The 27,312-nt window shown below is 46.2% G+C and overlaps 1 protein-coding gene across 1 annotated transcript; it reads right to left on the bottom strand.

The window, feature by feature from the left end:
- Nucleotides 1-9,835: 9,835 nt before the first annotated feature.
- On the bottom strand, nucleotides 9,836-24,662 carry Galp (galanin like peptide). Its single transcript, XM_051161849.1, has 5 exons — nucleotides 24,579-24,662; nucleotides 20,550-20,598; nucleotides 17,253-17,333; nucleotides 13,117-13,194; nucleotides 9,836-9,891 (listed from the first exon to the last, which is right to left on the bottom strand). Exons 1-5 carry the CDS (start codon nucleotides 24,660-24,662, stop codon nucleotides 9,836-9,838), a joined length of 348 nt encoding a protein of 115 aa, XP_051017806.1.
- Between the last annotated feature and the right edge of the window lie 2,650 nt (nucleotides 24,663-27,312).

The raw sequence follows: 27,312 nt of genomic DNA, 5'->3' as shown, positions 1-27,312 counted from the left end.
AAAAACCCCAAAGAATTAAAGAAGCAATAAAATAAAATAAAAATAAATAAATAAAATAAATGCAGAGGCATTCATAATTCTCTGGTCATGGACTAGGCGAGCATGCCCCCTGCTGAAAGTGGACTAACCCTCTGAAACTTTGAGGAAATTACAAGAGTAGCCTTGGTCATGGTGTCTTTTCACAGCAACATGACTCTAAGACAGTTTGATATTTTATATATTTATTTATTTGAGATAGGGTTTCTCTGTTCAGCCTTAGTTGTCCTGGACTTGCTTTGTAGAACAGGCTGGCCTCAAACTCACAGAGATCAGTGATCTGCTTGCCTCTACCTCCCAAATGCTGAGATTAAAGGCATGTGCCACCAAGCCCTCCTTAAAGTGGATTTATTTTTTCCGCTTTTTATGGGCGAGAGGTGTGGCTCTCTGTGTATCCCTGTCTGTCCTGGAACTTGCTCTGTACAAGAGGCTGGCCTCAAATTCACAGAGAACATCCTAACTCCTCACCCCCAGCCTCAAGAAGGGATTGAAGGATGTGCCAACAAATCCACTTAAAATTTATTTTTATGTCATGAGTATGAAATTGGGTTTTGTCTTGTTTTAATTTTGTTTTGTTTTGTTTGGTTTTGGTTTTGTTTTGTTTGGTTTTACCTAAAGATCTGCAAGTATAAGCAGAGTCATAGAAATGTGTGAGGACCGAACCAAACCTGGGTCCTCTAAAAGAGCAGCCTCTTGGCCTCTGGCCATTTCTCCAGGCCCACAGTTAAGTATTTCTAAGAATTGAGAAAACCAGAGACCTGCTCCCCCTAGGATGTGGATGTCATGGAGAGAGTTGTACACAGGGTCCAGAAGGCCTGCACCCCTGCATTTTCTCCTATCCTTCTTTTTATTGCACCCTTGGGAAGATCCCTTTTTAACAAGCCAGGAAGCGTTCCCTTGATGTCTGTGAGTCACTTGTACAAGTTAAGAGAACCCAAGGAGGGGATGATGAGCATCCCAGTGTATACAAGGCCCAGAGTCATGCACAGGAACCGGCATCTGTAGTGGGGCAGTCTTGAGGAACAGAACTCTCACCCTGTAGGACGTGACCTCTGCCCTCAGGTGCACATGACCACACAGCATTGCCTCAGTGGATGCCCATCTTGCACCCTCAGCAAGACCTCCTTGGTGGGGAGAGATTGCTACAAGTCAAGTGACCACAAGCAGGAGAATATTCCCTGTTGCCTTGAAGAAAGAAAGTTGAAAAAAAAAAAACCCACATTTTGATGGGTGTATTTGTCTTTTATTACTACAAAAAAAAAAAAAAAAATACTTCATAGCACTTTAGAAGACATGCTCAGAGAGGCTTGTAATCCCCACAGCCAGCAGATGGACGCAGGAAGCTTGGAAATTCAAAGTATTCTTGACTGCAGACCTGGCAAGTTTGGGGCCGGCCTGGCCTGCATGAGATCCTGTCTCAAAGCAGTAATGACCATGATGAGGATGACCATCAGCAAAGAGTGAGGGCACCGCATTCCAGATCTCACTCATTCAAATACTCATCTATTTGACAGGAACACAGAGACGCTGAGCTCCAGTCAGCAAAGAAAAGGGAGAAAGGAGGCTGTGTGTAGTGAGTAGCCAGCCACACTGCAGCAAGAATGTCTCAACAGTTGACCGAGTAATGTGCAAGCTGGTGTTGGTATCCAGTATCAGCAAAGGCTTGGTGTGTCCCTTCCAAGACTCTGGGAAAACAGGAAGCCATTGCTAATGTACCGGATGCTGGGGATACTCTTCTCTTCTCTTAAAGTGTGGCAAAGGAGGGCCAGCGAGACGGCTCATCAGGGAAGGCACCTGCTGCCAAGCCCCACAGGCTGAGTTCTATTCTGGGTACCACAAGGTGGAAGAAGGAAAGAATCAATTCCTGCAAGACATTGCTAGTCTGCCCAGGAACTCCAGGGCAGCCAGTGCTGTTAGACAGAAAAACACTATCTCTGACACACAAAGAAAGTAATAAAATAAAATAAATGAGCAGGTGTGTCAAGTTCTCTGGTCATTGACTAGTCTGCATGCCCCTATGGGTAATGAACTAAATCTCTGAAACTTTGACCAATCTATGAGTTGCCTTGGTATGGTGACTTTTCATAGCAATAGAGCTCTGAGATACTTGATGTTTGGTATTGGTTTTGGTTTTTCCTTCTTTCTTTTTCTTTCTTTTCTCTTTCTTTCTTTCTTTCTTTCTTTCTTTCCTTCTTTCTTTCTTTTGATATAGGGTTTGTCTGTGTTGCCCTGGCTGTCCTAGGGTCTCTTTGTAGACTAGGCTGGCCTCCAACTCACAGTGATCTGCCTGTGTGCTGCAGGTTTTAAAATGATGCTGGCTTAAATTATATGAGAAGGGGCGGAGGAGATGGCTCAGTGGTTAAGAGCACTAGCTGCTCTTGAAGAGGAACCAGCACCCACAAGGTAGCTGAAAATACTTACTAAACTCCAGTCTTAGGAGATCCAACTCTCTATTCTGACACCCTTGGGCACCAGGCACAATGCTGTGTAAGCAAAGCACCCATAAATATTTATTTTAAGCTGTGAATTTTTTCCCCTAAACCTTGACTTATTTTAGTGTGTTTGCATATGTCTATGGAGATCAGAGAATGACCGTCAGGACTGTTTTCTCCTTTCACCGTGGAGTATCTAGGCATTTGAAAACAAGTCTTTGAGTTGGCATCAAGGGCCTTCACTTGTTGAACCATTTCATAAGCCCCCAAAGCGTAGGGGAACATAAAATCCACTTCATCTGTGACTTTCAAAATCTGAGGGACAGACAAGGGGAGTCATTACCTTATGCATGGTTTTGAAAACTAAGCAATAATGATATAAGTTCAGAAATTTTATGACCAATATCCTCTTTTCATTTGTGTATGTGTATCCATATGTATGTATGTATGTATGTATGTGTATGTGTGTATATATGTATGTGTGTGTGTGTGTGTGTGTGTGTGTGTGTGTATGTATGTATGTGTGAATGTGTGTATTTAGAGACAGGGTATTCCTGTGTATACCTCAATGCCTTATAGTGCTGGCCTGGTACTCTCAGAGAGTCTCCTATCTCTGCTGGAATTAAAGGCGCATCACAGGCCTTTTCTGCTTTAACAAGATTTGTGTATCCCAGGCTGACCTGGCACGTGTCCAGAGTGGTTTTGTATTCACTTCTTTAACGCCGAGATCACAGTGGTGTGCCACCCCACTCAGCTTTAACACTGTAAGTGTTCTTTTCATGACTTCATTAGATCCCACACAGATTAAATCACTTCATTAGAAACTCAGTATTGGGGCTGGAGAGATGGCTCAGAGGTTAAGAGCATTGGCTGTTCTTCCAAAGATCCCGATGTGGTTCCCAGCAACCACATAGAGGCTGACAACCATCTATAATGAGATCTGGTGCCCTCTTCTGGCCTGCTGGATCACATGCAGGCAGCATACTGTTTAATAATAAATAAATCTTAAAAAACAAACAAACAAACAAACCTCAATATCATGTCATTGTCTTTTTACTTCTACTGAGGTAAACTTAAGTATAAGAATCATATGTATTAGCCGGGTGTAGTGGCGCACACCTTTAATCCCAGCACTTGGGAGGCAGAGGCAGGTGGATTGCTGTGAGTTCAAGGCCAGCCTGGTCTACATAGCGAATCCAGGACAGGCAAGGCTACACAGAGAGACCCTGTCTCGAAAAAACAAAAAACAAACAAGCAAAAAAGAATCATATGTATTAAAAGCAGAGCCTGGCAGTAGTTACACACACCTTTAATCCCAGCACCTGGGAGACAAAAGCGGGCAGATCTCTGGGAGTCAAGGCCAGCCTAGGCTACAGAGTGAGTTCCAGGACAGCCTGGGCTACACACACAGAAACCCTGTATTGAAAACTCAAAAACTGGCTGGTTGTGGTGGCTCACGCCTTTAATCCCAGCACTAAGAAGGCAGAGGCAGGCAGATCTCTGTGAGTCTGAGGCCAGCCTGGTCTACAGAGCGAGTCTAAGACAGCCAAGAGTGCAGAAAGAAACCATGTCTCAAAAAACCAAAATGGAAAAAAAAAAACAAAAACCCCAAAACCAAACCAAAAAACCAAAAAGCACAGTCTTCGGGTTGGTTTTTTTTTTTAATTTTTTTTTTTTTAATTTACTCATAAAAAATCCCCTTGCCTCTTTGTATCTGAAATTAAAGGTATCTGCCACCATTACTGGACCTAAAAATTATTTGAGATGATCTGGCTACATAGCCCACACTGAACTAAAACTCACTGTTCAGTATGGCCTAGCCTCAAACTGGCAACACTCCTCCCTCCTCAACCTTCCAAATGTTGCGATTAACTGGATCATGCCAACCTGTCCAGCACATTTACTTTTTTTCAGATTTTATTATTATTATTATGTATACAGTGTTCTGCCTGCATGTACACCTGCAGGCTAGAAGAGGGCATCAGATCACATTACAGATGGTCGTGAGCCACCATGTTGTTGCTGGGAATTGAACTCAAGACCTTTGGAAGAGCAGGCGGTGCTCTTAACCACTGAGACATCTCTCTAGCCTGCACATTTACTTTTTAATTATTCCATTTCATTTTGTGTTGTTCAGGGGGAAGTACTGAGGGAGGAAGCTTGCTTACAGTTCAAGGCCACCTGATCTACACAGTGGGTCCCAGGAACCACAGTTACATTGTGAGACCCTGAACACCTCACAACTCATCCCATGAAACAAAATTTAAGAATAAAATAAAATCCAGTTTTAGAAAAATTTTAATATGGGACACATGCATAAAAATGTATTCATTTTGTGGGTTGTACACCACCAACCCAGTTAATGCTGGGCTGGGAATAGAACCCAGGCGTTGGAGGCTGGCATCTTTACCTGTTGAGCCATCTTGCTGGCCCTGATCCTGGCTTTGCCCATTGGTGCTAGGGAATCTAACTCAGGTCTCAAGCATGCCAGGGAAGAACTCCACCACCAAGTAAGATCCATTCCTAACTCTTGGCCACTCCATGGTTTAAGGCTTTTAAAAAATTATTGCTGCTTCCCGCTATGGAAGCAGTCAGGCTGACTGAAGATCACCTCTCCCTCTGCTCCCCAAATCCAATCCTCAGCTCTCATCCTCAGCTTTGCAGAACCCCCTGCTGCAGCCTCCCTTTCACCCTACTGCCCACATCTCCGGTGGACCACACAGATCTTCTCCTCCTAAACTCCTTGTTCATTGTTTTATCCTAGCTGATAGACAGGCTTCGGATCTCCACCTCTTTCCTCCAAGTCCAATCCCCAAACCTCATCCCCCAACAGTAGACCTGCTATGGTCCTGTCTCACTCTCTGCACCGCCTCGGCATCCTCCTGCCAACCGCGGGGGGGGGGGGGGGGGGGGGGGACGACGACGATGCTGCTTTCTTTCCTCTTGTGGACCCAAGAGCACCAGTCTCCTAACCCATCCCTTTTTTTGTTTGTTTGTTTTTTGTTTTTTGAGACAAGGTTTCTCTGTGTATCCTTGGCTATCCTGGACTCACTTTGTAGGCCAGGCTGGCCTCGAACTCACAGTGATACACCTGCCTCTGCTCCCGAGTGCTGGGATTAAAGACGTGTGCCACCACTGCCCGGCTCCCATCCCCATTCTTAAGTGTCACTGCTCCCACGACCTAGAAACAAATTTTAACTGGAACCCACAGTATGCACGCTTATCACGACCCCAGGAGAATTTCCTACGAGGCAGTACACAGCTACCAGACTCTCCTAAAAGCCAAACAGGAAACAGAAGCCACAGAACAGAACACCCACCCACCCAGCAAAGACAAGACCAGATTCCAGCACCTAAAATTACAATCTTCCCAGTGCAGATGCCTCAATGTAAAAACAAGCAATAGTTTATCTGCACTAGAGCCCAGCAACCCTACCACAGCAGCCCTGAGCGCTGCAACAACGTAGCAGAGGCACAAGGAAAAGACTCAAAGCAGCCTGTGTGACTATGATGGAGGTCCTTAAAGAGAAAAATGGATAAATCCTTTTTAAAAAATAATCCAGGAAAACTCAAATAAATTGTCGAAGGACATGATTAAAACAGTTCAAGCCCTGAAAATGGAAACAAAATCAATTAAGAGAAACAAAACTGAGGCTGGGCGTGGTGACACATGCCTTTAATCCCAGCACTTGGGAGGCAGAGGCAGGCAGATCGCTGTGAGTTTGAGGCCAGCCTGGTCTACAAAGTGAGTCCAAGACAGCCAAGGCTATGCAGGGAAACCCTGTCTTGAAAAGCCAAAAGAGAGAGGGGGCGGGGAGGGGGAGAGAGAGAGAGACAAAACTGAGGGAAATCTGGAAGTGAAAAATTTAGGAAGAAAAAAAATGGAAGCTTAGAAGCAAGCCTCACCAACAAAATACAAGAGATGGAAACAAGACTCTCAGGCATCAGAGGCAGGGCAGAAAACATGAATACCTCAGTCAAAAGTTAAATCTAAAAATCTCCCGAAACAAAGCATATAGGAAAGACCAGAAAAACACCGAATCTAAAAATAATAGGAATAGAGAAAGGAGAAGAAATCCAAGTCAAAGGTACAGAAAATATTTTCAACAAAATTACAGAAGAACATTCCCCTAACCTGAAGAAGGAGATGCCTATCAAAGCATAAAAACCACATAGAACATCACATTGATTGCACCAGAAAAGAAATTTTCTTCGACCCACGATCATCAAAACACTAGACATAGGGAACAACAACCAAGAATATTGAAAGCTACAATGGAAAAAGACCAAGCAACAACATATGAAGATAGATTGCTAGAATTACACCTGACTTCTCAATGAGGACTGTAAAAGCCAGACAGGCTGGCTCAGATGTGCTGCAGACTCTAAGAGACCACAGAACCCAGCCCAGACTACTGTGCCCTGCAAAACTGGCAATCACCATATTGGGAAAAAAATAAGATATTCCATAATAAAGTCAAATTTAAACAGTATCTATATACAAATCCAGCCGTACATAGGATGCTAGAAGAAAAAATTCGAGCTTATTGGGGTTAACTACATCAGAGAAAACACAGAGGATAAATAATCCCAGACCAGTAATTTAATAAGAGGAAACACACACACACACACACACACACACACACACACACCTTACCACCACCACCACCACCACCACCACCACCACCACCAACTTCTCTCAACATGAATGGTCTCAATTCACCAAACAGAGGACACAGACCAACAGAATGGATTCTATGATCCTTCCTTCTGCTGCATCCAAGAAGCACACCTAAACATCAAGGATAGACCATCCCCTCAGGGGAAAACGGAGAGGAAAAACATATTCTAAGCAAATGGGCCTAAGAAACAAGCTGTTGTAACCATTTTTAATATCTAACAAAATAGACTTTAAACCAAGACTAATCAGAAGAGATAGGGAAGGACACTACACACTCATCAAAGGAAAAAAAAATCCACCAAGTGGGCATTGCGATTCTGGACATCTATGCCCAACCCAAATTCATAAAAGAAACATTACTGCAACTTAAATCACATATTTACCCTCACACAGTGATATTGGGAGATTTCACTTCTTCTCTGGACAATGCATAGGACAGCCAACCCAATGGATCAAACACTTTTATACAACATTTCACCCAAACACAAAATTGTAGGCATAAGGTTACTGTGTAGTTTTAAGTTCTGATTGCCTGTCTCAATGTGTAAACTCTACGCCCCAATTGTCCCCGTTATGTCAATAAAGCAGCTTACAGCCAATCAATGAGCAGGGAAGAGAATAGGGCTGGACTTCCTGCCAGCCAGAGGAGGCGGAGTCAGGGAGAGCAGCCAGAGGAGTGGTCAACCAGAAGTCCCAGGAAGAGGGGGAAGTTAGCTGGAGCCCAGGAAAGCTACAAAGTGCAAGTATGGCTGGCGTGTTTGCTGGGAGGAAAACAAAATAGCATAGAAGGTTAAAAACCGACTTTAATTGCTCAGATTGTGTTGTGAAGCTTTGTATTATAAGATAGTCTCAATTATTTGTGTGACGGCCGGGTTAAGAAAGAAGCTGAAAGAAACAAACACTGTTTTTTATAAAAATAATTTCCACACAAAAGAATGTACTGTTTGCCGGGCGGTGGTGGTGCACGCCTTTAATCCCAGCACTCGGGAGGCAGAGGCTGGCGGATCGCTGTGAGTTTGAGGCCAGCCTGGTCTACAAAGCGAGTCGGGGATAGCCAAGGCTACACAGAGAAACCCTGTCTCGGAAAAAAAAAAAAAAGAAAAAGAAAGAAAGAAAGAAAGAAAGAATGTACTGTTTTCTCGGAACTACATTAGAACTTTCTCCACACTATCAAGTCTCAAGAGATACAGGCCGGAATGAGAAAGCATCCTGCATCCTATCGGACCCCCACAGAGTAAAGCTGGATGTCCAGAACAGCTGAGAAACAAACAACAGAAGGCTTACAAACCCATGTGTATTCATTATGGCTTCCAATGAAGTGTTTGTACGGGATTCCCCGGTGTGCAAACCAGTGGGTCTCTGTCTCTCGTGCCTTCTCTTGGTTCTTTTCCTTCCACGCCCAGCATAGGATATTTTAGCATCTGCCGGACGGTTTCCCCACCCCTTAGCTGGGCTTTAGCGGCTCTGACAAGCCTCCTAGGCCCACCACAGCAGAAGAGATCTCTTCTCAGGTTGGGCCTGAGTATTGGCTAATATTACCTGGTTTCCAAAATGAGAAGCTCCTCTCTCTTCCCTCGCCTCAGATTTGACTCTCTGTATCTCCTTGCTTTCACCTCCCGTCAGATCCACCAGCACCTTAACCTGGCAGAGCTTTTCCTCAAGCGGAAGATAGAGGTCCAGGAGATGGTGTCTGCAGAGAAATTGGACCTTCTCCCCGAATCACATCCCCACACAGTCCAAGCTGTTGCTTTGGTAAGTTTGGAAAAGGAACCATTGGGGAGCCTGGGCTAAGGGAGAGTGTTCCATTGTTCTGCGAGGAGGGAAGAGGATACAGAGGGCTGTAGGAACAGGTGGATGGGTTGGGGCTGGGCGGAGGCTGGCACCAGGCATAGCTGATCCAAATACTGAGGCTGGCCCTGGGGTCCACAGCGCCTTGTCCTTGAGCAAAGCTGGGGGGAAGATCTGGTACAAAATAGCCTCCGCTGACCTGAGTCCTAGGAAGTCAGAAAGATGACCTCAGATACCCTTTTCATGACATCAAAGAATCTTAGCCAATGAATGAGCTGTGACTGGGATTCCAAAGAACTATCCTATAAGAGAGCTATCAGTTTGGACCGGTGAGGTGGCTCAGCAATCCAAGGCATTTGTCGCCAACCTCATGAACTGGAGTTTCCTGAGATTCACAGAATGGGAGGGGGTGAGTAAACTCCCCAGAGGCGTCTTCTGACTTTCACATGTGTGTGTGTGATCAAAACCACAATATAAAGGATGAAATGAACCCAAGGTCTTTAGAGCCCACGCACACGCACACACACGCACCATCTTCTTTGTGTGTCTGCAAGTAGCCTGTGCACCTGAGTGCAGGTAGCAGGTGCCTATGGAGCCCAGAGACATCAGAGCCGCTGGTGCTAAGAGTTACAGGTTGTTATGAGCTTGACAGCGTGTGTGCTGTCATCCTCTGTGTGACTTACATCCTCTGGAAGAGCAAAAGTGGTTCTTAGCCACCAGGCCATCTCAGTCAATAACCAGAGACACTCCAGAGTTACGCCAGCACGATTCTTTATATACTACAGCAAATCTCAGTGACATTTGGGGATATAACTGTCTTAGTCTCAGCAAAGGGTGTTGGGAGAGCTTCACAGGCAGGGGGTGGGGTCAAGACTGAGGAGGAGGGGTGGGTAATTCTCTATGATGTCAGGGTGGCTTCTTCCCCGGGAACGTTCTTGTCCAGTATGTGCGGGTCTGCAACAGGAGAACAACAGGTAGGTTAATCTTTAATTTTATTTGTTAGCACTGTATGTATGGCATGTGTGGTGGCGGCGGTGGTGGTGTGTAGGGGGTATAAGTGTGTGTCATGATGCATGTTTGAAGGTCAAAGTTCAACTTCATGGAATCAGTTCTCTCCTTACACCTGGGTGGTGGCAGTCAAGCCCTTTACCCTGTTTCTGGGTGAACGCTTTACTCTCTGAGCCATGACAGTGGCCCCAACGGGTGGATTTTGAATAGTTCCGCTCCACGAATGATGCAGAGGCCCTGGATGCCTTATAAATTCATTTACTCTGATTCTCCTTCAGGAGGGGTGGTGTGGGCCACAGGTGTACTGGCTTTAAATATTTTTAATTTGTTTTTTATTATTTTATGTTGATGGTTTTTTGCCCAGATGTATGTGTGTTGTTGTGTGGTGTGTGTGTGTGTGTGTGTGTGTGTGTGTGTGTGTGTGTGTGTGTGTGCCTGCCTATGGTGTGTGTGCATGGGTATACCATTCACCAAATGTTGGACATCCTGCTGTATCCACCTCCGAGTTATTGGAGACAGAGTCTCTCATGGAATCTGGAGGAAGGCCGGAAGTCTGCAAGTGCCAGTGATTCTCTGGCTCTAGGCTAACACATGACTTTTTTCATAAAGGTGGTACTGGGGATCTGAGCTGAGGTCATCATGCTTGCAAGAGCTGGGACCACCTGAGCCGTTCTCCCCAGCCCCAACATATGTTTTGTAAAGGAACTGTACAGTTGGAGTAAAAACCATGGGGTATCGGTTTCCAATAATTAGGCTGGGACTGGAGGAGGAGTGAGTGTTCACTTGGACAGAAAAAAAAAAAAATACTGAGATCCAAGAAAGACATGATTTTAGGTGAAGTTCCAACAGAGGAAGCAGGCAGAGTTGAGGTGTGAGCACACACTGAGGGCCTTGTTGGTCAGAAAGCATGGTGTGACCTTTCATTCCAGCACTCAGGAGGCAGAGGCAGAGGCAGGCAACTCTCTGAGTTCGGGGCCAGCCTGGTGTACAGAGTCTGTTCTAGGACCGCAATGGCTACACAGAGAAACTGGGTCTTGAGGCGAAAGAGGAGTGGGGGTGATGTGTAGCCCACATTGGATAATTAAAATTATCCTTTTAAAAACATATCTATGGCTGGAGAGATGGCTCAGAGGTTAAGAGCACTGGCTGTTCTTCCAAAGGTCCTGAGTTCAATTCCCAGAAACCACATGGTGGCTCACAACCATCTATAATGAGATTTGGTGCCCTCTTCTGGCAGACAGAACATTGTGCACATAATAAATAAATAAATCTTAAAAAAAAAAAAAAAAAAAAAAAACATTTGTGTATTGGCTTTTTGAGACAAGTTCTTTCTATGTTGTCCTAGCTGTTTTGGATTCATTATGTAGGCCAGCCTAGCCTCAAACTCACAAAGATCCACCTGCCTGTGCCTCTCAAGTGCTAGGACTAAAGGCATGTGCCACCAAACCCAGCCAAATACCTAGTGTACACCATGCATTGTACTAGACAGCAGGCAATACACAGAAATGGCCTCTATGCACCTGGAGCTTATGTTGGATGTGTGTTACTTTGTCACACACACACACACACACACACACACACACACACACACACACACAGAGAGAGAGAGAGAGAGAGAGAGAGAGAGAGAGAGAGAGAGAGAGAGAGAGAGAGAGAGAGAGAGAGAGAGAGAGAAACAGTTTTGCTATGTAGCTTTCAGTTATCCTGGCACTCACTCTGTAGGCCAAACTGGCCTCAAACTCACAGAGATCCACCTGCTTCTGCTTCCTGGGTGCTGGAATTAAAGGCGTGTGCCACCACCACCACTTGTGCTGCATGTGTTTTACTTTATGTCCAGAGTCTCATCTTGTCCCAGGTTGACTTTGAGTCCTCCGTGCACTGAGATTGACTTTGAACTCTTGACCCTCCTGCTTCCAACTCCTAACTGCTCAGATTTTATGTGTATACCACTACATCGGGTTTGATTTAACAGATAAATTCTTGAGCCGAAAAAGAAACATAAACTGGGTGGTGGATAGCACACACCCATAATCCCAGCACTGTGCAAGCAGAGGCAGGTGAATCTCTGTGAGTTTAAGGCCAGCCTTGCCTACATAGTGAGTTCCAGGACAGCCAGTGATGTTACACAGAGAAACCCTGTCTCAAAATACCAGAGAGAGAGAGAGAGAGAGAGAGAGAGAGAGAGAGAGAGAGAGAGAGAGAGAGAGAGAGAGAGAGAGAGAGAGAAACATATAGAGCCATGGAAATGGCTCGATGGGTAAAGGTACAGGCCACCAAGCCTGATACCTGGAGTTCAATCCCCTTAGCTACCATAGGGTGGAAGGAGAGAAACAACTCCTGCGGGTCCTCCAGACCCGACCTCCACATGCACACTGTGGAGGTCACACACACACACACACACACACACACACCACACACATACACACACACGTGCACAAGCCAAGTGAAATAAACAGATACATACTGAAAAGATGACTCAGTAGCTAGGAATGCATCCTGATCTTGCAAAGGACCTGAGTTCAGTTCCCAGCACCCACAATAGGACCCGAGTTCAGTTCCCAGCACCCACAATAGGCACTTATAATCTTCTGCTACAGGAGGTATCAGAGGGAAGGAGGGGGAAATGGGAAGATACAAGTGAGGGGATAGCAATTGAGATGAAATCTGAATAAATTACTTAAATAAAAAAAAATTAATAGGATCCCTGTGAGTTCAAGTCCAACCTGATCTACAAAGTGAGTCCAGGACAGCCCCCTTTCTTCAAAAAAAAATTAATATGAGTAACTTTTTAAAAAATGGTAGTCAGGAAAAGTCCCTAAAGAGAAGTGACCACTCAATTGGTTTCTGAAGGACTTTTTGGCCCTGCAAAGCTGTAGACACAGAGGGGACATCAGGCTCTGGTCTAGGGTCTTACATGGAAAAGTGCTCAATGGTAAGATCTTGGGAACCCCTTGGGGAGTTGGAGCTGGAAGTGAGGCAGAGTCTGAGGTGAAGGGATGCTATTGATCTGAGGCAGAATGGGAAGTGGGAGTCAGGGCATGTGGAGAGATGCTTAGAAACTTGCTGAGGGATGCTCTTGACTGGCTGCAGCTTCCTCCCCAACCTTCTACCACTCAACTCATCCTCCCACTTACCCTCTCTCTCCTCTCTTTCTACACTCCCCACCTTTACCTCCAGTTTCCGGTTTGAAAAACGTTTCAATCGGTGTCCTTTTGATCATCCTTGGAGAGCGGGAATAAGGGAGCCCGTCTAGGAGAAGGGACAAGACATCACGACCAGCAGAAATACCAAGAAGGGGCTGAAGAGACAACTCAGAGAGTAAAGGCACTTGCTGCCAAGTCTGATAAACTAGGTTTCTTTTTTTAAAAAAACACATTTTATTGAAAAATAAAATAATTCATATTACATCTTATTTACTATCCCATCCCCTGCATCCTCCCATTCCTTCCTCCCTCCTTCCCTCCCTCCTTCCCTCCCTCCTTCCCTCCCTCCCTCCCTCCCTCCCTCCTGCTTTCACCCCATTCTCCTTCCCTATGGCTGTGACTGAGGGGACCTCCTCCCCCTGAATATGATGCTAGGGTATCAAGTCTTTTCTTGGTAGTCTGCTATCCTTCCTCCGAGTGCCACTGGGCCTCCCCAACAAGGGGACATGGTCAAATACAGGGCACCAGAAATCGTGTGAAAGTCAGTCCTCAGTCTCCACTTAACTGTGGAGAATATTCTGTCCCTTAGTTAGATCTGGGTAGGGGTTTGATGATTACTGCACGTTTTGTCCTTGGTTGGTGCCTTTGATCAAGCAGAACCCCTGGGCTCAGATCCACCTATCATAGTGTTCTTCTTGTAGGTTTCTAGGACCCTCTGGATCCATCTATTTCCCTATCTCCTATATTTTTCTCACCTAGAGTCTCAATAGGATGTCCTCCCCTCTGTCCTACTTTCCTGGTGAGTGAAGACTTTCATGGGACCTGCCCCTTGGGCTAGTGTCCAGTTATAAGTGAGTATATACCATTTGAGTCTCTCTGCTTCTGGGTTAGCTCACTCATTATGATCATTTCTAGTTCAGTCCATTTGTCCACAAAATTTGGGAATTCCTTGTTTTTAATAGCTGAGTAGTGTTCCATAGTGTAAATGTACCACAGTTTCTTTATCCATTCTTCTACTGCGGGACGCTTAGGCTGGATAAACTAGGTTTCATTCCTGAGACCCAATGATACAAGGAGAGACTGTAGAACTAACCTTCCCATAGGTTGTCCTCTTACCTCCTTACCGAGCTATGGCATGTGCACACACATGCACAGTAAATAAATAGATAAATAGATACATAAATAAATGCAGAGGCTCTGTGACATTCAATGTTTATACATGTAAGGTGGCTTCACTTTATTTCCTTGGAATCTCTCAGTACCTGGTGGCTCTCAAATCATGACTGTGCCCTTGTGAGAGACATGGAATCCTTTGTCTGGAGAAGTTTTGCATTGCCATGACTGAGAGGGAAGGGAGTAGTACTCTCGTCATTGAGTGGGTAGAAACAAGGTATGCTGCACTGCCCATCTGGGATTGGTGCCCAGCAGCCAAGAAATGCCCAGCTCCAAATATCAATAAAACCCAGGTTGGCAACACCTGGCCCAATCCATGACCCACCCCATGGAAGAGAGCCAACCCTTGCCACTATTAACGATACTCTGCTGTGCTTGTACACAGGAGCCTAGCACAGTTCCCCTCCGAGAGGCTCCGCCCAGCAGTGGTTCAAAACAGATGCGGAGACTCGCAGCCAAACATTGGGTGATGTGTGGGGAATCTGTGGAAAAGCTCAGGGAGGGAGAAAGGGACCTAGAGATGACATGAGCTCCACAAAAAGGCCAGCAGAGCCAACTAACCAGGGCCCAGTGGGGCTTGCTGAGATTGAAACACCAACCAAGGACCATGCACAGACTGGACCTAGGCTCCCTACACCCATGGGCAGCTCAGCCTTCATGTGGGACCTCTAGTAAGAGGAGTAGATGCTGTCCTCTTTTTGCCAGCTTTTTGGTCACTTCCCCCTGGCAGGACTGCCTTCCCGGGCCACAGGGGAAGAGGACACACTCAGTCCTGATGTGACTTGACAAGCTGGCATGTGTGAGAAGGGGGGATCCCCTTATCTGAGGAATAGAGGAAGGGGTGGGGGAAGAGGAAGGGAGGGAGGGTGGGACTGGCAGTTGGGGAGGGATGAGGGCTATGACCCGGATGTAAAAATGAACAAATAAATCAATGTTTGTGGAAACCAAGGGTCAACATTAGATTCTTTGGTTCATTTGTTTGTACTTTTGTATTTTTGAGACAAGGCTTCTCTGTGTAGGCCTGGTTGTCCTGGAATTTGCTCTGTGGACCAGGCTGGCCTCGAACTCACAGGGATCCGCCTGCCTCTGCCTCTGCCTCTGCCTCTGCCTCTGCCTCCCGAGTGCCGGTATTAAAGGCGTGAGCCACCATCACTTGGCCAGCATCAGGGTTTTTGCTCCATTGTTTTCCTCTTTAGTTTTTAGAGACAGGATAGATCACTGATCCTGGAGCTGATCAATTTGGCTAGAGTGGCTGGTCAGGGATGGGATCTCTGAAGGTGTCCCACAGAGAGAGATGAGAACCATGAAGCGATGAAAATGGAAACTTGGTTCAGATTGACTTCATCAACCTGGATCAAAACTTATAGAGTCTGAAATCAGAGGCTGGAGAGATGGCTCAGCAGTGGTTAAGAGCACATCTATGATGTGATCTGATGCCCTCTTCTGGCCTGCAGGTGGCCTCCAGATATAATACTCATATATGTAAAATAAATAAATAAATAGTCTGAAATCAGGTGGCTCATTTCTAGCATGTTTAAACCCAGAGTTATTGGTGGGGTCGGGCAGTGGTGGGAATCTCCCAGCATAACTCAGCTGACAGTGCGCAAAGCAGTATAATTACATGGAAACTCAACCCAGGCTACATGCAGTTTTTCCCCAAGAAGATGGGTTCTAACGATAGGCTACCTGTACTAATGGATGGGTCTATGAAAGGCTCTGGCCTGGTGTTGGGTCATACAGGTGCCGTGGAGATCATCTGGGCTATTAGCCACCACTGGTCCTGGTTGTGGGAGTTTGGGGAGCCCCTAGCAATGAGGGTCATTTAGATTACTAGCCACCTCCAGTCCCAGTTGTAGGAGCTTGATAAGGTCTAACCCAACAGATAACACAGATCACCAGGATATTAATCACTTCCAGTTCTCTGCTTTCTGGATGGAAGAACAGGGAGGGGTTTGTTGGTTGGTTTTTCTGCCATCTTTCTCATTGGAAAGACAGACAATCCTGTGTGCTTACCATTTCTGGTTTCTTTGGAGGGCTGTGGGCACAAGGACCTTTGTGCTATGCTCCAAACAGGCAGCAAGCCCAAGATCACCTGTTTCTATCTCCCTACCACTGAGATTACAGACGCATTGCTTTGTCCAACTTTCTTATGTAAGTTCTGAACTTGGGTCTTCATCCTTGTACAGCAAATGCTTTATTGACTAAACTATCTTCCCAGGTCTAGCCTATTTTATTATTATTGTTTTTGTTGTTACATTTTTCTTTTTTTATTCATTGTGCGCACACGCGCGTGTGTGTATGTGTATGTGTTTGGCACAGAGATGTAGATCAGAGGACAACTTACGGAGTCAGTTCTCTCCTTCCGTTTCCTAGGTCCTGAGGATGGAACTCAGTGTCAGGCTAGGCAGCAAGTGCCTTTACCCATTGAGCCATCTTTTTCTTTTCTTTTCTTTTTTCTTTTGTTGAGACAGGGTTTCTCTGTGTAGCCTTGGCTGTCCTGGACTTGCTTTGTGGACCAGGCTGGCCTTGAACTCACAGCAATCTGCCTGCCTCTGCCTCCCTGAGTGCTGGGATTAATGGTGTGCGCCACCATTCCCAGGCCACTGAACTATCTTGCTGGATCTATCTTTTTTCCCTTGGGGAGGACAGTGTTGAGAGGGGTGTCATGTAGCCTAGACTGGCTTAGAAATCACTATGTCCCAATGCTCCTAGCTCCATATCCTAAGTGAAATAGTACAGCCATGCACCACCACACCCAATGAGATAGAGGCTATAATTTTACCTGTGGAGAAATTAAAAACATGATAGATTCACATTGTTTTCCCATGTCCTTCTACCCTAGGAAGTGACAGAGTGAGGGGCAGAGCCCACATCCACCAGTTTCCAAAGCCAGCTTTAAGTAGGTGGAGGAGGATGCTGGAGACTGGGGTGGGGGGTAAGGCGGGTGTGGAGGGGCATGTGGGGGGCAGCAGTGGTGGTATGACTACTCACCGATGGCCTTCCACAGGTCCAGGATCTCAAGAGCTGAGTCCCTCTTCCTTCCCTGGTCTGCTTTTGAGGAAAGATGAAAGACTAGGGAAGGGATGGAAGACAGCAGGAGAACTGTTAAGCAGAATGACGTTACACAGGTGCATCGACCATGCCTAATTTATATGGTGTAGACTAGGGTGGGCACACTATGTCTGGGCACAAATCTCATGTTTTCAGTTCTTTCTGTCATGTTATCATGGCAACATGGGCTTTTCTTACTTTCTTTGTTTACACTTATTTAGTTGTTAGTGGTGTGTTTGTGTGTGTGCGCATGCGTGCGTGTGTGTGTGTGCGAGAGAGAGAGAGAGAGAGAGAGAGAGAGAGAGAGAGAGAGAGAGAGAGAATGTTGTAAACTTAAACTCTATAGTCCCTCCCTTGACACCTACTTCAGTTCCTAGCATAACTGTGGCTCCCCTGTTTAACACCACCTATCACTCTTAGCATGCCAGAAGCCATTTTGCCTCTAAGTCTCCATTTTGATCATAAGGTAAAATTAAATTTAGGTTCCCAGGATTCATCTGCCTGGGAGCTTGAATAGCCTTTTACTTAAGAGTACAATACTTGTTGAACATTCTGCTTAAACGAATGATTTATGTTCTACTTAAACAAAACCAAAATACCCTGCTCCATTTCTTTCTCCTGGAATGGTAGGGAACTAAAATGTCCTCAAGCCTATATCCTAGCTGATCAGCTTAAAATGCTTTGTCTAGCCACCTGGGTACATTATGCTCAGAACAAAATCAATTTTTCTTGTGTTTAGCTAATCAAAGTGATGTAATTCTGCCCTCCTCCTTGCTTCTCATATAGTTACCTGGATACAGTTTTTCTTATAAAAAGCTGGGTTTAGGCCAGGCGTGGTGGCACATGCCTTTAATCCCAGCACTCGGGAGGCAGAGGCAGGCGGATCGCTGTGAGTTCGAGGCCAGCCTGGTCTACAAAGTGAGTCCAGGACAGCCAGGGCTACACAGAGAAACCTTGTCTTGAAAAACCAACAACCAACCAACCAACCAAACAAACAAACAAAACAGGTCAATGTAACAGTTTGGCTCCTAAGTCCACTGTGTCCCTAGTCTTGATTAGTCTTGGGGTGTGCGTTCAATAAACCATCCGTACCTGACTGAGACCAGAGCCTGAGTGGTTTGTGTAGCTATTCTTGGATCTAACAGCAGAGGCTTTAAAAGGCAACCCCATAAGGCCACTGTTTTCCCATCAGGTCCAGTCAGGAAAAAGCATATATCCTAATGTATCGCCTACTTCCCATTTATATTATGTGATCAAATGCATCCGATGAAATTGGGTCAAACACACTTGCTTAGGGGAGTGAAAACCTGTGCTGCCTCGAGCATTTCAGGAAGTATCTGTCCTTGGGCAAGCTAGAGGCGTTTGTTGTTTCATGGGACTCTCTTAGGCACAGTAATTAACATTGTAACTTTGGCTCTCACAAGAGACAGAAAGAGAGACATGTGGGGGCAGCACACATGGGATGGGCACATGTATGAAGGCCAGAGGACCATTTATGGCAGTCAGTTTGGGCTCCTTCTGGGGACTGAACTCGGTTTCTTAGGCTTGCCAAGAAGCACCCCACCCACTGAGCCATCCAGCCTGAGGATTCACAGACCTCTGAGTAAAGCCTGTGAGCAGCAAAGATCCTCATTTCATAATAAAAGTCCTAGAGACTTAGGCTAGGAAAAGTGAAGTAGTTTGGTTTATGAATTTGCAAAGTCAGGCATCAGCCTTGAGTGTCAGGAGTGCTGACTGACTAAGTGCAGAGAACTCTTCTGTTGACTAAGCGCTGAGAACAGTTTATATAAACCCTAACACACGGGCCTCTGCCCACCTCCTTTGAGATAGATTCTCGCTATGTCATTCTGGCTGGCATGGAACTCACTTTGTAGACTAGACTGGCCTCGAACTCACAGAGACTCGCATGCCTCTGCCTCCTGAGTGCTGGGACTAAAGGTGTGCCCCCACCACACCTGACTCAATTTTATGTCTAACAAACTGAGCCTAGCCTCCTGACATAGTTGGGGACATGGGTGCATGGTGAATTTGGTGGGAACTGAGCATGGCACACGTGCTCCTAAGAAAATTCATTTAGGGAAGGGAAGAAAATAAGGAGGAAAACATGGCGCCTAAGTCCCGGTATGGTGCCCGATGTGGGCAGAGAGTATGGTACCCACTGAGTGGCAGCGTTGCTTAATTCATTTGCTAAAAATTACATTTATCTGGGTACTTATTGAGTCTGTGGTTCTGTGTCTAGGTTCCCCATGCCACTTCACCCCTGGAGAGAACAGCATACATCCGATAGGAACTGGTCCCTCCTTCTACCGTGTGGATGCTGGAGGCTGGATCTCAGGTCATCAAGCTTGGAGGCAAATGCCTTTACCCACCGGGCCATCTAGCCATACCTCTTGTTTTGTTCTGGTTTTAGGACAGCGTCTCAGGTTGCTCGGGCTGCCTTCAAATTCCCTAAGTAGCTCAAGATGACCTTGAACTCCCGACCCACCTGCCTCTGCCTCTCAAGTGCTGAGATGACAGGTCTGTGATACATCTAATTTTTTTTTTTTTATACAGTTCTGGCCACAGAACCCAAGGTTTCCAGTGTGTGAGGCGGGAATGCTACCAGCTGAGCTGCATCTAACTTACTTACTTAAACCTCACAACTCTCTAATCAGTGTGGGAAGCCACCGTTGTCCTCCCCATCTCAGAGCCAGAAAATGGAGGCCCAGGGTGATTATTCCTACACAGCAAGCAAATGGCGGAACTGAGATTTGTCCCCTCAACGAGCCCTGTACCTGGTTTTCTGCTTAGACTAACCCTTCAGACCCATCTAGATATGGATGTTACGGTTTGAGTCTCCCATGATCTCAGGTTCTAAACACTTGTTCATTTATAATTCTGTCAGGTTGTGGAACCTGTAGGATACGGAACCTAACTGTAGGGAATCGGTCTCTAGGGACCAGCTTTGAAGGCCACAGTCTGACCCATAGTTCTGGCTTCACAGTGACCCATGGCTTCTTGCACACCCTCCCACCTTCCATCATGCATGCTGGCCCACCAGGACTTACTTAGCACAACAGAGCTAAACCCTCTGAAACAGTGAGCCAAAAGGAATCTTTCCACTCTTCCTACCAGATGTTTCTGTCACGGTGATGCAGAAGCAACCAACCCTGTGTCTTTTCAGGGTCACAAAGCCATTGGCATCAGGTAGGTATGAGTGAGGGAGGGAACATGGAGGGGGGGGAGAAGCACACTTACCAGGACCCAGGAGGTAACCAGCACTATTGAGGGTCCAGCCTCCTCGTCCCTGGAAGAGATAAAGAAATGAGTACTCAGACAGAAAAGTGGCAGGACCCCGACAGTCTAGAGTGATGGAGGTCACCATGCCACCTGGATACTCGCCAGTGACACAGCTTTGCTTAGTCCCTATTTCAGAGCTGTGCAACCCTAGAATCCAGCAAGTGGAGGACCCGGGCAAGATGGCTCAATGGATTTAAGGTGCTTTGGTGCCAAGTATGACTTTGATTCCCCAGGACTCTCCTGGTGTAATGCACCATTGTGTAATGCACACGCACACACACACATGCACACACACACATGTACCCACCCCCACACACATACCAGACAGACTGTAAGGAACACTATGTTTAAAATACGACAGCTTGGAATGGAAGGGAAGCTTCAAAGGGCCTTGCTTCAGGTAGGGAAGGAAAGCTGCAGGTGTGGAAGGAGACACGGCAGGGAGGGGGGGAGAGTTGACTGTGACAGGACCTTAGTGACAGCCCCACCCCCACCCCAGACCTTACTTAGCACAGCTGACTCTGTGAGGAAAGTACTCCTCAGGCCATGAAACTCAGCATGTACACGGCATCACCTGACAAAACTTAGAAGGTAAAAGTAGTTGTACTCTCCTGGCTCAGTGGTTATCTGGGAGGCTAACTGCCTCCTTCTGCTAACCTATGCCTAGTCCTGGAAGCTTCTAACCTCTGTACAATCTAACCTAGACCTAGAATGTTTTCAGCCTCTGAGACTTACTGCTGAATAAGCTCACCCTTGACTTGTTCTTTCTGAGCTCTGCGCTGGCTGGCTCAACTCAGCTGTTCTGTCTCTCTGCAGTCCATCTCTGTATTACTGTCCTGGTAAAAAACAGCCTCCTCTCTCTCTGAAAAACTGCCCCTTAAGTAGCTTCCCTTTCCTCTCTCTTCTAGTGAGAGTTGGGCGTATCCTATTCCATCAAAATTTCTGATTCATCACCTTTTCTGCACTCAATTAGACATCCTTCCTTCTACAGACTAACTTTATGTTTGTTTGGGATTAAAGGTGTTTCCTTCTACGAACTTAACTTTACCTTCATTTGGAATTAAAGGCATGTATCACCATGCCTGGAGCTAAGCTTTTCTGTACCTGATACTTGCTCTGGCCTTGAACTCAGATCTGTTTACCTCTGTCTCCTGGATTAAAGGAATGTTTGCATTCCAGTTGGATCACCCAGACCTAGAAGGTCTTTGGCTGTGATCTCTTGCCAGAACGCCCCGGATTTAGCATATTTTTAATTGAGAAATAAAAATTGAAATGTTTATGGCACACAGTACATGCATTGAAATATGCAATTTGTGGGACAGCTTCAGTGCTAAACAAATCCGTTACCTCCTGTGTTTATCATTTGTGTGACTATGTGCAGTGAGGATATTTTATTGTTATTATTATTCTTTTGTCTTCAATTATTTGAGATAGGGTGTTGTAACAGGTAAAGAAACTTGTCTTGGAGCTGGAGAGATAGCTCAGAGGTTAAGAGCACTGACTGCTCTTCCGAAGGTCCTGAGTTCAATTCCCAGCAACCACATGGTGGCTCACAACCATCTATAATGAGATCTAGTGCCCTCTTCTGGCCTGCAGGTAGAATACTGTGTACATAGTAAATAAATAAGTCTTTAAAAAGAAGAAAAGAAAAACTTGTCCTAAGCACTGTCATTTTTACTTCAGACTCCATTTACCTGAGCTGACCAACACCATCACTAAGCAACAACAGTTCCCCAAAACATAATGACTGATCCTAATAACAGAAAGACCAGACGAATTTGATTGGCTGGGCAAAAAGCTTGCATTCTGCATCAGTTGACAATGATGGAACACTTGGGAAAGTCCTTAATACCCGAGTTCTGATGGGCAAAATTTACAACTGTAACTTGGCCCAGGTGCTTGCAGTTTTTATGCTTATAAACCCTGCTTCAGCCCATACTGAGGACCCACAGACCAAAACAAGAATCCTGAGTCGTAGGCTGGAGAGATGGCTCAGAGGTTAAGAGCACTCACTGGCTGCTCTTCTGAAAGGTCCTGAGTTCAATTCCCAGCAACCACATCTATAATGTGATCTGATGCCCTCTTCTGGCCTTCAGGCCTTACATGCAGGCAACACTATATACATGATAAATAAATACATCTTTAAAAAAAACAAACCAATCCTGAGTCGCTCTCTGTTTATGTGGTGGGAACAGTTTCACGAGCCCACTCGTATAGTCTCTTCCCCTTCCTCATGGCGCGCAACAGGTACAGTGTACAAGGCTCTCCTGTAGCCCAGGTGGGCCTTGAATTTACTACACTAGATCCTAGCCAAAATGCTGAGAAGGGATTCAGACTTGCTGCTAGTCCGGGATGACCTTGAACTTCTGCTATTTCCTATGTCTGCCTCCCAAGGGCTGAGATCACCATGCCCAGCCCAGTGAGCAGTTTACAATTATTCTCCCAGTGAGTTTCGAACTTAGAATGCATTCATTGCCTTTGGCTGCAGTCACCGTGCGTTCAGAGTCTGTCTTGCTCACGTGGTTTTCATTAATCCACCCAAGGGAGAGCTATGGAGCCTGCTAAGCGCAGCTCTACCCATCAATTTCATACGGAGTTCTAACTTGACAAGATTAGGCCTAGTTGTATAGAGTGCTTGCCTAATGCACGTGAAGCCCAGGGTTTGAGTCCCGAGCACAGTGTAAACCTAGCTGTGATAGTACACTCTGTAACCCCAGTACTCTGGAGGTAAAAATCAGGAGGTTCAGGATTTAAAGGTCATAGCGATCCTCTTGCCTCTGCCTCCAGAGTGCTGGGATTAAAGACATGTGCCACCATGCTCAGTTCTTTGTTTTTTGTTTTGTTTTGTTTTGTTTTCCTTAGTTTTTCGAGACAGGGTCTCTCTGTGTAGCCTTGGCTGTCCTGGACTCATTTTGTAGACCAGGCTGGCCTCGAACTCACAGCGATCCACCTGCCTCTGCCTCCCCAGTGCTGGGATTAAAGGTGTGTGCCACCACGCCCGGCTCCATGCCCAGTTCTTGACTAGAGATCTTGTCTCAAAAATAAAATACACCGGAGCATGGTTGGCACTCCCCACTACATATGTCAAGTGCTCAGAGCTCAGCCTGTCCTTGCTTCGTCAGTACTTGGATTAAATGTAAGGGCCACCGTGCCTGGTCTATTTCTGTTTGTTGTTTTTAAGACAAGGACTGGCTAGAGAGGAGTGAGTGGCTGCCCTCAGTCTAGTAGGAATCTTTCCTCAGCCCCTGGGACTTTAGGCATACATCACTCACCGTGCTGTCATTTTTTTTTTTTCATTTTCTTTCTTTTTTTGGGGGGGGGGGGAGGTGCTTACGCGCATGCGCGCGCGCCACAGCATACTTGTGGAGGTCTGGGCGCCACTTTTGGAGGTCAGTTGTCTCCTGTTCGACCTCAACTCATCAGGCTTACGCAGTAGGTGCTTTGCCCACTGAGCTTTCTCGTCAACCTTCTATTTTATTTTTTCCTTCGGACAGGGTCTCGTGTTGCCCAGGCTAGCCTCAATACCGCCAGCTCGTGGATAATAAATACTACTACTAGTGGAAGTGTTAGTCTTCCGCTCCTGACCCTCTCCGCCTCTGCAGACACCACCATGCCCTGTGGGGATGGAACTTGGGGCTTCTTCCATGCTGGCAAGCGCTCCACCAGCTGAGCTACTTCCATCACCCCTTTCCCTCACTATGCTGCCTACTGCCAGAGTCCTCCTGTCTCCACCTCCGGAGTGCTGAGATTACTGGTAGGTGTCATCACACCGAACTCAGTAAACTGAATTCCAACCCTGTATATTTTTTTTTTCCCTCCCGTCTTCTCCTTCACTCATAGGGCCACATTGGTGAAGTCAGTTCCCATCATTTCTCTCGGTTTCCCGACATTAGCTTGTTCCCACTAAGGTCCCTCAGGATCAAAGCGGAAACATTTTTTTTTTTTAAACCGTCTCCCCAGAGGGAAGCAGTTGCCGGAAGTTGTTACCTTGGGAGCAGGCGCAGACTCTGGTGTTTCCGCCAGGCTCAGCAAGATGGTGAGAAGGAGGACTAGATGCACGGAGCGGGCCATCCTGGAGCTGGGAGAGCAAGACTCAGTGAGGAACGCTGGGAAGACGGAGGGAGAGGTGGTCTGCAAAGCAGGGGTGTATGCTACGCCGATAGGGAGAGAACTTTACTGAGTGGAATTTACCTCAGGAAGAAAGAAAAGAAAAGAACAAAAGAAAAGAAAAAAGAACACAACAAAAACAAAAAAAAACAAAAAACAAACAAACAAAAAACAAACAAACAAACAAAAAACCCCCAAACAAACAAAAAACCCAAACAAACAAAAACCTACCTCTGGAAGAGTTTGGTCGTAGGCATGAAGCATGACGTCATCACTGTGACTAATGGTTGGTAGATCATGCCTTTTTATTTTAAATGTGTTACAGAAAAAGCAAAACGAGCATTTTTGATCTTTAGTTTGCTTGTTTTGGCATCTCTTTCTGTCGTGTGTGTGTGTGTGTGTGTGTGTGTGTGTGTGTGTGTGTGTAATTTTTTACCTTCCTGCCCCAACTTCTTTAAGATGGCAGACTTGCACTTCAGGCTAAACCCAGAGTGATCGCCTTTTAAACAGCTTGCTTCAAACCCTGATCCTCCTGCCTCCACTCTGGAGTGTTGGGATTATATGTACATACCACATCTGGTTTAAGGGGTTTATTTTATTTTTTATTTTTGGTTTTTCGACACAGGGTTTCTCTGTGTAGCCTTGGCTGTCCTGGACTCGCTTTGTAGACCAGGCTGGCCTCGAACCCACAGCTATCCACCTGCCTCTGCCTCCTGAGTGCTGGGATTAAAGGTGTGCGCCACCACGCCCGATACCTAAGGGTTTTTTTTTTCTTAAGTATCATTTTGAAATATGTGTTTAAATAAAACAGGGACGAAGATGTACACCTACAATCCCAGCACTCCAGAGGTGCAGATTGAAGGATCAGGAATGCAAGGTCATCCTTGGGTTTGAGGCTAGCCTGGGATACACAATACTGTCTAAAAAGGAAAGCTAAGAATGAGAGGAAGAGAAAGACAGAGAAAACCTGGAGAGACGGTTTAGCAGTTAAAAATGCTCCCTGCTCTTCCAGAGGACCCAAGTTTGGTTGTCTGCATGCGCATTGCAGTTTACAGCTGCCTGGAACTCCAACTCGAGGGAGGTCTGACACCCTCATCTGGGGACACACACACACACACACACACACACACACACACACACACACACGAAAAAAATGATAAGGCTGGAGAGATGGCTCAGTGGTTAAGAATACTTGCTACTGCCAGGTGGTGTGGTATCACACACCTTGACCCCAGCACTTAGGAGACAGAGGCAGGCAGATCTGTGAGTTAGAGGCCAGCTTGGTCTACAGTGAGTGGGTTCCAGGACAGCCAGGGCTACACAGAGAAACCCTGTCTTGAAAAACAACAACAACAAGAAGCAAACAAAAATACTCCCTACTATTGCAAAAGACCTGGGTTCAGTCCCAACTACACCAGGTGCTCACAAGCTCTTATAACTCCAGCTGTAGGGGATGTAACACCTTCTGGTCTCTGCAGGCACCTGAACATACATGCTACATGTGCACATAGGACAAAATAAAATAAATCTTAAAGGGAGGAAGGAAGGAAGGAAAGGAAAGGAAAGGTGTGGAAGAATGCTGAGTGAATGTATCAACCGTCAATAAAGTGCTGTTTAGCCAATCAGCTAAACAGCAGAAGGACAGGAAGTTGAAGGCGGGACTTCCTGGAGAGGGAGGAAAAGTTGGACGGTTAGAGAGAGAGGGAGAAAAGAGTTTTGGACGGTTGTAGGAGGACGGTGGGAACTTGGCAAGGACCAGCCCAGGGGTCATAGTGGCAAGTGCTTGGAATATATGTATGTTATAAGGTTTAGAGTAGTTTGTTTAGTTTACGAGTAGATTAGAATCAGTTCAGACTCTGCCCGGCAAAGTGCTGGCAGCTTTAAAGTACGTTTCAGTCTCCCTGTGTCAGTTATTTGCTTTGTAGGCCGAATGGATACAAAATACTGTAACAGAAAGGAGAGGGGGGAGGGAGCACACTCGATGGGGAGATGGCTCAATGGATAGACAAAGCACTCACCTAGCAAGATTGAGGACAGGAGTTCAGGTCCCAGAACTCATGTGAAAGCCCGGCAAAGCACCTGCAATGCCAGTTGTCCTACACTGAGATGGAAGGCAGAGACAGGGAAGTTTCCTGGACTTATAGACAGCGACTTTGGTGGTCACAGCTCAAAGGCTGGAAACAGGAGCCCTTGCACCCACCAAGGAGAAGAGGTACCACCCCAGGTTGCCCTCTGACCTCCACATGTGTAGCACCAGAGCACTCAAAGCGAGACAGGAAAAGGAGTAAAGAAGAAAGTTGGAAGGACAATACGTGCAGTAAACTTCGAACCCATACCCAGATCTAGCCAATGGACAGGACATTCTCCACAGTTGAGTGGTCTGACTTCCACACGAACTCTGGTGCCTCATATTTGACCACGTCCCCTGGATGGGGAGACCTGGTGGCACTCAGAGGAAGGATAGCAGGTTACCAAGAACAGACTTGATACTCTATGAGCATATACAGGGGAAGGAGGTCCCCCTCAGTCACAGTCATAGGGGAAGGGAGTAAGGGGAAAATGGGAGGGAGGGAAGAATGGGAGGATACAAGGGATAGGCTAACAATTGAGATGT

The sequence above is a fragment of the Acomys russatus genome, chromosome 19, assembly GCF_903995435.1.
Source record: "Acomys russatus chromosome 19, mAcoRus1.1, whole genome shotgun sequence".
In the NCBI taxonomy this organism is placed as follows: Eukaryota; Metazoa; Chordata; class Mammalia; order Rodentia; family Muridae; genus Acomys; species Acomys russatus.
This window is presented reverse-complemented; position numbering and strand designations above follow the sequence as displayed.